The 14,085-nt window shown below is 37.7% G+C and overlaps 1 protein-coding gene across 1 annotated transcript; it reads right to left on the bottom strand.

Moving 5' to 3' along the window:
- Positions 1-3,825: 3,825 nt before the first annotated feature.
- On the bottom strand, positions 3,826-12,087 carry Sike1 (suppressor of IKBKE 1). Its single transcript, XM_020178931.2, has 5 exons — positions 11,854-12,087; positions 11,571-11,676; positions 10,402-10,544; positions 8,915-9,028; positions 3,826-6,951 (listed from the first exon to the last, which is right to left on the bottom strand). Exons 1-5 carry the CDS (start codon positions 12,010-12,012, stop codon positions 6,850-6,852), a joined length of 624 nt encoding a protein of 207 aa, XP_020034520.1. The 5' UTR covers positions 12,013-12,087; the 3' UTR covers positions 3,826-6,849.
- Between the last annotated feature and the right edge of the window lie 1,998 nt (positions 12,088-14,085).

Genomic DNA, 14,085 nt, shown 5'->3' with positions numbered 1-14,085 from the left:
AAATCTCAGTTGCATCAAGAAGCCACATGAAAGGGCTGGTGGAGTGGCTCAAATGGAAGAGCACCTGGCTAGCATGAGGCCCTGAATTCAAACCCCAGTGACCTAACCCATGTAGGTGTTGTTCCCACAATGAAGTCAGCAAACTGCATTTCTCAGAACACAATCCCATGCATTTGGAAGACTACAAAGGTGATATCCTTCATTGCGTCATATCAGGGGAAGGATATGGTGTTCAAATGTATTTCCTTAATATTTAATCAGTTGCTATCTGCCAGGATTCTCCATTACAAAGTTACTATTTTTCCCTTTGTAACTAGGTATTTTGGGAGGGATTCTGGGACTGTATGGGTTGAATAGTGTCACCCCTAAATTCATGTCCACCCAGAATCTTAGAATGTGATCTTAATTTGGAAACAGGTTCGTTGTACATGTAACCATGAAGTCATAATTGACTAGGATGGGTCTGAGTCTAATACTAGTGACCTTAGAAGAGGGAATTTTGAGACACATAGAGAAACCACCTTGCAAAGATAGAGATTGGCAGAACCTAGAACACGTTCTCCCTTAGATCATCCAGAAGACAACACCTTGATTTCAGACTTCTAACCTCAGGACTATGGGAGAATAAATCTCTATTGGTTTAAATCATCCAGTATGTGGTAGTTTGTAATAGAGACTATGCAAATGTCCTGTTTCTGCTTACACTTTAGTCCACTCATTTTATCGCCCATTGATGGACTGTTGAATCTCTTTTTTGCTCGTACTTGCCCACGTTTTTCCACACACAATTATTTCTGGACCACAAAGAACACTGGTGAGAAGGAATTTCCTCAGAGTGCTACATTGTCTGTAGGATTTTATTCCCAGCTGCTGAAGACATTCTGGAAGGTAGAATTCCAAGATGGCCACCAAACCTCCCACTCCCTGCTATACAAACCTTGTATCATCCCCTCCTCTTGAGCATGCTAGATATGAGAGGATATCACTCCTACTGCTTTTATGGCAAAGAGATTATGGCAGATGTAATTAATCAGTGGAGTTAATCATGAAGGAGATTATTCTGGTTGGGCCTGACCTAATCAGCTATATTCTTCCAAGGGAACCTAAGCCAGGTGTGTTGGTGTGTGCGCTTCTTTTCCCAGCCACTTGGGAAGCTGAAGAAGGAGTATTTTTGACTCCAAAGGAGTTCAAGGTCAGCCTGGGCAATTTGGCAGGATCCTGTGTCAAAAAAAAAAAAAAAACAAAACAGCCTGATGCTCTGATTTGTTATATGGTAGTAGAAAACTAATGTAGCCATACTTTAAATTTTTATGCTGGCACTCTCTTGAACCTATATGGTATCAATGGAAAGTTCACTGAAAACAGCCAAAACAGACACTCCTTTCTCAATTGGCTCTGTTAACTGAAATATTGAGACTGGCTTTCTTCAGTAATCCACCAGGAATGGAAATCAACTTTACTTGGCTTATAATCATTATCACAACTTCTAGTGTAAGATACACCACAATTGCAGATTAGGATAGGAAGTACAAGTCTTGGGATCAATAACATAAGAAATCCACCCAGTAATCCCACACATATTTCTAGGAGGCTAAATTAAATGTTGAGTGCAGTTGTAGTTAATTGCAACTCTGAAGGTCTTCCTCCTCTTTAGTATTCTTGGAGAGTGAAAGCTGGATGCGCGTGGCTCACACCTGTAATCCTAGCTATTCAGGAGGCAGAGATCAGGAGGATAGCAGTTTGAAACCAGTCTGGGCAAATAGTTTGCAAGACCCTATCTCAAAAATACCCAACACAAAACATGATGAGATGATTGAGATGTTGGTATAACATCTCAAATGGTAGAGTGTCTGCCTAGCAAGCATGAGCCCCACAATACTGTTAAAAAAAAAAAAAAGCAGCAGTAATCTGCTTTCCACAGTGTAAGTGGGTAACATTCCTTAACTCACTGAGAGTTGCCAAGCAGCACACCAGTGAAATAACTGCAAAACATGAAATATGAATTCTTATTTTGAATGTGGTTAATATAAATGAAGTAGCTGGAGGGAGAACTGAAAAGTCTGATTATTAACCCGAATTTTTTAAAGATGTATTTTATTACTTTTTTTTTGTATGTGTGTGTTGGATTGAACTCAGGGCCTTAGGCATGCTGGGTATGCATTCTACCATTGAGCTATACCTCCAGCCCATACATATGTATTTAAGAATGTACTGTATAATCACACAATGAAATATAAAGAACAAAATGTATGACTCTTAGAAACTTGAGTGAAAAAAACAATCAAATCCCTAGACTACTAATATGGTGTAACATTTCTATAAAGTCCACAAGGGAACAAAACTGAAAAATAAGTCACATTAGGAACACATATATTTTCAGTCTTTTTTTAAACCTGTGATTAAACTGTTGGGGGGAGGGTGGAGCAGAGAAGTGTTAGGAAGAGACAGGAGCTCAGATAGATAAATGCAAAACACTGGTAATATTTTATTTTTGGGATTGAACAAGGAAACATTCCAGGCAACACTCATCACTGAGCTATACTGTCAGCCCCAGCACTGCTAATATTTTAATTTCTTAAATTAGGTGATGAACTATTATGCTTGATGATTTGTATGGCACATTTACCCTTTTGTAAATGTCAAATATTACCTGAAAATATAAGTACAAATTTATAGTGAACAAAATTTTTGTACGTGCACAGCTGTTTGTAAAACTATGCTCATTTTGTCAGCATTCTTAGTTATAGGCAATTCAGGTTAATTTTAACAAAGTATATTTTTTCTTAAACTGAGATAGGGTCTTACTATGCAGCTAAAGGCTGGCCTGGAACTCCCCATGGAGCCCAGGCACGCTTGAACTTGGTGATCCTTCTGCCTCTGCCTGTGACGTTGCTAGGATTACAAGCATACACCACCACATTCAGCACAAAAAATGATTTTAATAAAAGTATTTCTCAAGATCTCTTGGCCAGCCAGAAAATGAAAATTAGAACTTACACAATCTCTAATGTCATCAGAGGATTGTTTCAGTGAAGTCTGCTGTTGAGTGGTCACTGTAGTTTGCAAAACTGACTCTGCTGACACTGAAGACTGAAATTAATGCCACTAAAAAAAAAAATCATTTTTTGGGGGAAGAGGTGGCCCAAACAATGTATACACATGTGAGTAAATGTAAAAATGATAAAATTAATAGAAAAAAATCACTTTTGCTGCTGTTCTATGAATTCTGTATGGTTCCCTATTTTGTTGTAACGCTAACTTTAAAATTTAAGGCAGATGTATCTTCTTTAGCTGCAAAGGAGCTAAAGAAAGCTCTTTTCTGGCACTTTTTAGTTGTTTAGGAGGGAGGAAGGCTCTGTATCATTTAGGTGAGGGAATCCTTATACCTAGGAATTACAACACTGGGCAGCCAAAAAAGAAAATGACAGATTTCTGCCACAGCCTGTTTTCTTAGCTATTCAACATAAACACATTTCTTCAAATAACTTAAGCTTGCTAAAAAGGATATTCAAGGTAAAAGGACTTGACAATGTAACACTTAAGACAATTTTCTCAATATAATTTCTCCTTGCTAACAGACTACTAATTTTATTTGGGATAGCTATATATTTGGCCTCATTTGCAATTAGAAGTGACCACTTAACAGGTCAGGCAGACAGGGCAAGAGGAAGTCCATTTGGAATTTCTAGAGAAGCTCCGCCTTTCTCATAAAAGGAGATATATAATATAGCTGGAGTAGGCCATTTCCTATTCCTTTCCCCTGCTTCCAGCATGGGCATGACATTCACACAGCTGAGACCTTGTAGCAACCACAAGAAAATAGAATAAAGAATGAAAGCCTTTATTCAGGAGGCAGGCAGACTGGAAAGACAGAATTGCACCATTTCCTTATATAAGAACCAATGATTAAGCATTGTTCTTTTTAATTACAAGCATAATACTCTCAACTATGCCATTCTAGAAAACAGGTAATAACGATTATATCTCATTAGTTGACTCCCATTTATCATGATATTTCCTAATGTATCAACTGTGATCTTTCTTTTGCCCTATTAATAAAAATAGGTTTTGCTAATCAAAAACCACAAACTCAGCTAGGGGCATGGCCCTGCCTAGCCCCTAAATTCAAGCCCCAACTGGTGAGAAAGGGAAGTGGGGAGAACCACAAACTGCAGTGTTTGGCATTTAAAGGCATGTTAACTTTGTGATTAAGAATGTATTTAAGAACCTGGGTTTGAATCTTGGTTCCAGTTTGGACAAATAACAACCTCCTTGTGTCTGAGCAATCATAAAATGAGGTACAGTTGAAATGGAGCTTATATATCAGTACCTGACACAGAAAACACTCATTAAATAGTGGTCATTGCTGGGAATACTACTCATACTTTACTTCTGTGATATCAAGGTTTTCCAGTTCCCCTCCTAGACATCATTGCTACTGGATTATCAAGTTTAAACTGTCTTTCCTCTATATACAGACCATACTGCATTGTATATACACTTGTTTATTTCCCCTTCCTAGACTTTTTTTTTCCATTTTCCAACTTCTGAAGTGTTTTTGCACACTAACATCCATATTCTTAAACTATATCCTTAGACATTATCTGGAATGATTATTAAAATACAAATTCTTGGGTCTCATCCTTCAATTTCTATTTCAATAGGTCAGTGAGCCATATTTTAAGGAACACTGAAATAGACCTTCAGTGGTTGCACAAGGTACTGCTGTAATTAATACCTAATTACTATTTGTAAAGTTTCACTGCTGGATATGTTGTGGTAATTACAAACCACTTATGAAACCTTTGTTGTGACTACTTGATAAGGTTACTCTGTGTGTGTGAAAGCCCAGTGCTTCCTAAAACTGAGTAAAATAAGCTAATCTTCTCAAAAAGACTTTTATTAGGGAAGATAATTTCCCACTAAAATTTTTGTTTTTTTTTTTGCAGCCCTGGGGTTTGAACTCAGGTTCTCACATTTGCTTAGGGAGGTGCTTTACCACTTGAACCACTCCACCAGCCCTCCTAAAATTTTGCACATCCATCAAATTCCTCCATCCACTGCAAAAGAGCATCCACTCAAAGTGAAGAGCATTCCTCCTCCATCTAATTTTCTAACTATATTACCTCCATAGTATTAACACCAGCCAGAATTCTGGCAGGCACTGAGAGCTGTTTATACTCTTTTCAAATGGAAAAGTTAACATATAGATATTTCCTGATACTTGAGATGTAAGGAACTTCCTAAAGAGCTCTAAAAGAACATAAGACAGATAAAAAGACACCATGCTATACCTTAAAGGACTATTTAATAACTATCATTTTCAGTGAAACCTGGCCATGACAGCTGGCAAATGGTATTGGATAGTTGCCTCCTAAATGGCTGGGTGGGACATACTTAGGGCACTTTCGGGCATTTTTCAAGGCAAACAGCTAGAATAACAGTTTAGTTACTCTTGGGAAATGACACCAAAAATGCTTACACTTGGGAGAACTATTTTTCAGTCAAATTTTCTATAGGACATGGGATAGAAGTTTGACAAATTCTGAAATGATACAAACCTGTTCGTCAATGCCCACTGCTCAGGCAGAGTCCTGTGATATTACTGGGATCAGATGTTTTCAGAACATCCTGGACAGAGTTTGTTGTTTTAACTGGAGTTAGTTCTTTGGAGTACAAAAGAAATTCTGAGTCACACAAAGCACTAGCAAATAACTTTTTAATATTGTTTTTCTCTCATGCAGTATGGTATTTAATGTTGGTGGAAAATATTGACAAACTTAACATTTGTTCTTTCAGCTGTTTTGGGGCAAACTTTATAGATAGTTGATAGGATATAATTTATAAATTTGAAATGTTAGTAAACTGAGATAGGTGAAAGAATTGATGTGTGAGTTGCTATCCAGCATTTAGTTGCTATCCAGCATTTAAATCTCGATGTTTCTTTGTTGCCCACAAAGCATTCTAAATATAGTAACTTTCTTTAGGTAATAAAAATGCTTCCATATTAAAAAAAAAAAGTATCTAAAAACCATTACTAGTGCTAGTAATGACACATCCAATTAAGTGGTAAATTTTAACTATAACAGTTATCTATAAATAGATATAGTACCTTAGAACTATTATGTGGATACACCTATGATATGCTCACTAGGTAAACTACTTAAGTTGAAGATTTCATACTAGGACAAAATTGAGAATTGACTATATTTAATCAAATAAATAATAGCTTCTTTTGGCATTTGATCTAAGTGCACATGTGTGTTTGCACATATGCAGGGCAAGTTCCTCAACATTCTTTGAATGATATAACTATACTATCAGTGGGAAACAAAAATTCCTGAAGAACAAAACAGTTCACTTATTTTCAAGTATGTTTCCTGGGGACTAGCAATGAGTTCTCTCAATTTAAGAGCAAAGACACCTGACCACAAAGTGCCAACTCCTAGCACCAGAGAGAATCTGAACTTCACAGGTGAATGGCATTACAAAGCAGAGAATCTACCAATCTAGTTCTGTGGCATCATATTACTTTTGACAAAAGGAAAAAAAAAAAAAACACATTTTATACCAAATACACAGTTTATATAAATTGAGGTCCCAGAAATGAAAATTAAAAGTAATCTCTTGGAGAAAGGAATGGTGAGACTCAGTATATATTCTCACTATTACATCCTAAAATTGTTTTGTTGACAGACTTCATTGACCTGGGAGTTCTAAACTGCCACCCAATACCTTTAAACAAACTAAATCAAGTCTGAGGCAAGACAGTGAATGGACAATACTCAAATGCAAAGATAACCACTTCCTTTCCGATTGACAATCTTCAGCCATCATTCAGAAGTTCAGTTATTTGATGGGCTGAGAAGCAGTGTCCACTGAGTTTTCCTTTCTGACCTGAAGAGACTCACTGCTGATGGACAGTAATTCTCGAAGTTCCTTATTTTCAAGCTGGAAAAAAAAAAGGTGTATGTTTATTTTCTGTATACTTATTGTCAAATTATGTCAGAACAGAAAACATACTTTAAAGTTTTAAGGGAACAAAAAAAAAACACTAGCTGAGTTTCTAAAGTACTATTTATTTATTCATTTAACATTTTATGAGTAATTTTTCTTTTCTCTTTTTGTTTGGTGGTCCTGGGGTTTGAACTCAAGGCCTCTGCACTTGCAAGGCAGGTGCTCTACCACTTGAGCCATGCTCCCAATGCTTTGTGCACTTAGTTATTTTTTGGATAGGGACTCACATTATTTGTGGGCAGGCCTGGACTGTGATCCTATTTATACCTTCCATACAGTTGGAGTGACAGGCATGTGCCACCATGCTGAGCTTTTTTATTGGTGTCTCCCTACTTTCTGTCTGCGCTGGTCTGAAACTGCAATCCTCCTGATCTCATGAGTAGCTAAAATTCTAGGTATGAGCCACTGTGCCTAGCCGTACTGTATATACCAAGTGTCAGGACTATAAAGAAAAACACTGGTCCTACTCTGCTTGAAGAATTTACTGTTTGTCATATTCTCCATTGTTCCCACAAGTTTTACTATTTTCTAAATTCCTAATATTAATTAGTTTCCTTTCCTAGAAGTACAGCAGTTTTAGAGAATGGATAAAAAAGGAGGAAAAGAAACCATGTACTGAGCACATAGCCACGTACAATGTGAGCACATTATACATTTTACCTTGTATCAATTTGTAGGCTAGATATCATTACCTACATACAGATTATATTTAAGATGAGGACACTGTGGCTCACAAAACTTGACCACATCCAGTCAACCTGAGATATGGTACTGCTGGCACCTGAATCAGCTGGCCATGTTTTTTCCATTTCATGTAATAAGTAAAACTTGTCCCGTATTTTCTTTGGGCAGTTTCCATAACAGGTAAATCAGAGGTAGTTTAGGTAAGGTTTCTGTGTCATTTAATTAACTCTTAATTTCTACTTACTGCCACTCCCTTAGATTTCTAGATAAGGTAGCTTGTACCCTTCATTTTTATTCTCTGCAGGAGATTCTGGTAACAACAGCATTTCCAGTTCCCCAAGAGGTCAAAGCCCATGGTCCATAAATCTTCTACCACAGAAAGTGCGTCCCTCAGTACTTTGTATCTTTCTTCTAGCACTTACATACCACTTCACATAATGTAAGTAGTAGTCTTGGTCCTTCCGCTAGACTTTTCCTCTCAAAGGGTCCATGACAGCACCTTGTAACAAGCACTCAAACCACCTGCTGAAATGTTTATCCTTAATAATTTGATGGCTACACTATTATTATAGGCCTTTCTTTTATACTATCTTCCTATTTTAATGAAAATAGTTTTGAAAAAATAAGAATGTTAGGCTTATAAAACAAATAACAGTTCCTTGGCTTTGTTAACACTTCTTTCTTTTTGGAAATGGTCTCATTATATAGCCTTGGAACTCATCATCTTCCAGCCTCCTGAGTGGGATTACAAGTGTGCACCACCAGGTCTAACTGTTAACACTTTTATCTATTTCTTTTGATATTCACTTCCATAATTGTAAATAATCTCCTATACTGCTATTTCCTGGTAATCAGTATTAGATACTATTTGACTTCCCATTATGACAGATGAGGGATTTCAGCTCACATAAAACCTCCCAATATGATAATATCTCACCTTCCAGTCAATACATGGTTGACATTGTCACTGATTGCTGCTTACTATACTTCCTTTCTTCAAAAGGGTATGGAGGAGGAATTTTAATTTTAAATCAGAATCACACAGAAAACATCAATACAACCTGCACATGTGATGGAGAGGCAGGAGGCTTGAGAGTTCCAGGTGAGCCTGGGCTATGTGGTAAGACCCTATCTCAAAAAATAAAGTAAAATAACATAAAACATCAATACATGTTTTGTGAAAAGTTGAGAATCTAAGTAACAATAATCTTACCTCTAATTGGGCTAGTTTTTCCTGAATCTTACAAAACTGATCATCATCCACCTGAACTGCCTTCCTCATCACTTCTCCCATTTCACAGATTCTGTCAATCTGACTCTCGATTTCCTATGAAAATAAGGTGAAAATTTATCTTTTGTACAAATATGAAGACAGGGCAACCTGTGCATTATGATTTTTTAAAAGCTCATTTAAAAAAACCTGCTATCTTGAAAAAATAAAAATGTTAATAGGGAAAAAAGTTCATTTAATCCAGACTGTAGAAATTATACTAACATCTGACCCATAAATAATATAAGTATACTTGTAGTATTCACAATTTCCATTTTTGAAAGATCAATTTTAGCCAAGTGTGGTGGCTTGGCTAAAATTCCCAAAGTGTGGAGTGCTTTAATTCCAGCACTCAGGAGGCTGAGGCAGGAGAATGGAGGATTTGAAGTCAGTCTGGGCTACACAGTAAGACCCTGTCTCAAAAAAAAAAAAAGTTAACTACTACCATTTGGTTGGACAGTATATCTAAGTGGCTATTTATCTTAAATTTGAATAATTTTATTGATAGGAAGCTTACCACAGTGCAAGTTGCACTTTGTTTTTGGGCATATCTCTTAGGAAGTATTTCTATTTGAGCTAAACGCCTATCTCCTTCAAGTTTTCTCCTCTGGATCACAGAAAATAAAATTAACTTTTCTCTTTCAGATGAAAGCCATTCAAATACTTAAAATATCCTTAGTCCCCAAAACTTTTAAGTCAATAAATATGCATTCAATGGAATCTACACTGAAGCTTGTCTTTCACATTTCACTGTACCAATCTATGAATCCAGGATTCGATGATGCAGAGTACATGTGGATGTACAATGACAACTAGAAACACTATACAAACTCCCAAATTAAATCATAAGCAAAGCAAAGTGTAGAAACTATGTTGTTTAAATTTTTTCCTAATAACATAGTATAATTAATTTAATGAAGATTTACTGACTGCCTGCTACGTTCCAGGAAGTATGTTACTGACAAAATATCCATTCATATTCCTTACAACCATGAACCTACCAGTTTAGTAAAATGTACAAGTAATAACTAACCAGGTGTTTAGTAAGTACCTTCAACACTAAATGGTGTTATGTTTGATGGAAAAGAACTCAATACATAACCCAGACTGGCCTCAAACTAGTGATCTTGTGGCCTTAGCCTCCCAAATACTAATTAACATCTTGAAAAAGAGATCTTGGTGAGGGAGAGAAGAACTTCAGTCTTACTCATGAAGGATCTGAGCATCCTTTCATCCCTTTTTCTATTCATGTTATTACAAAGCCATAGCAAGTTAAACAGTGAAAGAAAAACATACTTACTTTTCCAAAAACAAAAAAAAAAAAAACCAAAACAACCCCCCAAAAACAAAAACAAAACTAAGTAGACAAAGTAAAATGATCTCAAGAGTTCAAGTCAGTTCATTTAGAATTTATTTGTTAGCATTCTTACTGCAGAGTGAGACTGGTGAGCTTTCAGGACTGGCTCAGCATCCACTGCTTTTTTAGCAACCATTAACTGTAACATCTGTTTCCGGTACTTGCTCATGATGAGTTCCAAGGCATCCTGGTGTTCCTCCAAGGAAACCCACAGCTCTAACAAAAGAGTAAAACACCTTGGCAGTGATGTCTGAGCGATAGATCTCACAGCCAAACTTGCTAAGTAAGCACTCTACCACATGAGCCACACTCCTAGCCTCTCAACTCTTAACTGTTGGAGTTTTATGACACTGCATGAGCTACTCTAAATTCAAAGTTGTAGAAATATCATGTGATGCACAATCAGAAGACACGGGCTTGAGTTCAGTTCTATGCTCACTTGTTTAATACACAGAAGCAAATCTTTTACCTTCTTTCATCTTATTTCTTAACTGCACTGGGTAAATACTTGGTTTGTCTACCACCTCAAAATGAAGATATGAGAATATAGTGCAATGATGGATGTGAAAGCTGTAAACTGATATACAACTATTTACCACTATCACTATCTACCCTAAGAATATACCCTTAGGATAAAATTCTGCTCTTCCACTTTGTACAGGAACATAAGCAAAACTAATCTTAACTTCAGTTTTTACCCTAATTAGTACTGAAATATTACATTTTAGCTCTTGAGAATATTAACTCCTTTGTTAAGGCTTCTGAGATGCTTTAGAAAAGCCATACAATGATTCAGCTAAGTACCTCTTTGATAAATGTGTGTATACCATATACATATATATATGGTATATATGTGACTATACACATTTATCATACACACACACACATATATGGTCATTAACTAATTGTGTTTTTATATATATAAGCATGTAACATGTATATAAATACAGAATCAGTTTGTATGTGTACATATAAAAACATTATCTGTCAGATGACTTTAAAAAGGGTAATGTGATTAATTTTACAGTTACTGGAGAACTATCGAAAGTATTGATCTGGATGGGCTGGAGGTGTAGAGCACTTGCCTAGCATGTGCAAGGCTCTGGGTTCAACTCCAGTACTGCAAGAAAACAAAAATACATATAATACTGATCTGGAAATAGAGGATGTGCACTTTTGTAAACTGTTACAGCAATTTTGCAAGAACTTTATATTACCGGATATGAAAAAGGTCTGACTAACCTCTGTTTTCCTGCTGCAAGTCTCTAATCTGTGTGTTCTCTTGGGACAGCAGAATGTGAGGTTTGTATTTGGACATGTCCTTCACGTCGGATGCATCCTGTTGACACTGGACAGAGACAAAGGGCGCGGTAAACAACAGTGGCAGCCTCAACACAACTGGCAGGAGTCAGAGCACCGGGACAGGATCGTGACCCGCCCCCTGAGGGCGGGCACAAACTCAGGCTGAGATCCTCCCCTCAAGGTGCCCACACCGAGTGCACTGGCCTCGCACCCTCCGCCTGACCTGGTCCGGAAGCGCGGTCCCCGCCTCCCGCATAGCGGCCACCCGCCGGTGCAGCGCCGCTGACTGGTCCACCAGAGACTCGGCGGCCGCATCGTGTTCCCGCAGCCTCTCCAGCAGGGTCTTGGCGTCCGTCAGGATCTTCTCAATCGTGCAGCTCATAGCGGTTGGAGGACCCCAAACCTGGTCCTGCTCGCTTGCTCAGACCTTCCCGGAACTTGTCTCCGCGTTAACTGCGTCACTTCCGGGCACGCTGAAAAGGCCTGCTAGCGGACTGGCTGCGCGCATGCGCACCGGCGACCTGGCCTGCTGCTTGACCCACTTTAACCTGCAACTTCTCCTTTGCGCAAGCTGGGGGCTGCCCTTCCTTGCCATGTCCATGGTGGGCTCCCTGTTCCCAAACCCTGATGATCAAGCTGTTCTGGCCCCGCCATCTGGGGTTACAAATTACCTGCCGTTTTATTTTTTAATTAAAAAATTTTTTTCAGTTTTAATTTTTAAAAAAATTTTGGTTTTGCCATGGCTGAACTTTTAAATTGGTGATCCTCCTGCCTTTGTTAATCAGTCATAGGGTTTAAAAAAAACTTTTTTTTTTTCTGATGATGATACTGGGGTTTGAACTCAGGGCCTCTTGCTTGCTTGGCAGGTGCTCTACCACTTACTCTACTCCTCTAATCCTCTTTAATGTTGAGTATTTTCAAGACGAGCGCTCACAAACAATTTGTCCAGGCTGGCCTCCAACCACAATCCTCCTGATCTCTGCCGCCTACATAGCTAGGATTACTTGTGTTAGCCAATGGTACTCAGCTAAAAATTTTTTTTTAACTGGTAAAATACACCAAAACTTAACTGTTTCAGATCCCCCCCACCCCCTTAGGGTATTTTGGTTTTTGGTTTTTGGTTTTTGGCAGTCTTGGGTATCATGCTGACTTTGAGGTAGACCACAGAGCCCCGTTTATTAGTTTTTGTTTTGCTTTTGATAGTCATCCTAAGTGGGTTAAGGTACAGTCATTGTTATTTTCTGATAGCCCTGGTTTTTGGGGGGTTTTCTTCCTGGCTTGGTTTAATTAACCAATTGAGAATCTAACTAGCAGCAATAACTTCTGTGCTATTTGTTACATGGGCTTATAAGGGCTTAGTCAACCCTGTATGTCACTGTTCTTTTTCATTCATTAATTTAACACATGTTGTTAGAGACTCTTCTTTGTTTCGTGCGTGTTTAGTCTCTGTAAATATAGCTGAGCATAAGCACTGGTCTCTGCCCTTAGAAAATTTGTATTCCAGGTGAAGAAAGATTTCATACTCTAATCAAGAGTTGAAGGTAGGTAGTGAGAATTTAGAGAAGCAGTGAAAGGGTGAGGGCAGGTTGGGCTTTTAACTATTGTATGCCCAACAGCTGGCATAATGGAGACACTCCAATAAGTCTTTTGGAAAGAAGATGGGAAACAAGTTCAACCAAAATCAGGACCATTAGCCAACAAGAAAAAAATTATGTAGAGCCAAAGAGATAAAGAAGTTTCATTCATTCATAAAACAAAAACCACTGCTCCTAAGTGATCTGTTTCATTTGGCTTTGATTTCCATTCAGGGATAATATCTCTGAAATCCACTCTGTAGTCCAAATCTCTTTCATGAACATAAAATATTTATATTTAGTTGCTTCGAAGATGTTTCCACAGGGACAACTTACAGAAACCACAAATTTGATACAGTCTAAAACAGATCTCCTTGTCTTTACTGTCAGACTTGCTCCTGTTTCAGTAAAGAGAATGTTTACATATGCATTTGCCCAAACTATGATCCTGCAAGTCAGCCTTCTTGACCTCCTTATTTCTAGAGACATTGTTTATATTTGGCTACACCCTGTATCATTCACCAATAATTGTTCTTCATAGGGAATTTTAAGCTTTAATATCTAATCCTTTGGCTGTAGCCTTTGTTTTAATCTGTCTCATTCTTTTAAACCTTTCTCCCACTACCACTTTGATTTATCCAGGTCTTCAATTTCTGAATATAGCTATGCTATCCTAACCTATTACAGTATTCTCATAGTCTAATTTTCTTTCCTGCCCAGACTGAACCCTCATAATTGGCAGTCTTAACCATTGTCTTTCTTGTACCCCCAATTCCTTTACATCTTCATCTAGACTCTCTCTTCTTAGGCCTTTACATCTCTCTTCTTAGGCCAAATGAAACCACTAAACTGTTCTTTCTCAATCATACAATTCTAGTAGT

The sequence above is a fragment of the Castor canadensis genome, chromosome 12, assembly GCF_047511655.1.
Source record: "Castor canadensis chromosome 12, mCasCan1.hap1v2, whole genome shotgun sequence".
Classification (NCBI taxonomy): domain Eukaryota; kingdom Metazoa; phylum Chordata; class Mammalia; order Rodentia; family Castoridae; genus Castor; species Castor canadensis.
The sequence above is the reverse complement of the archived record's forward strand: the minus strand, read 5'-3'. Positions and strand labels throughout refer to the sequence as shown.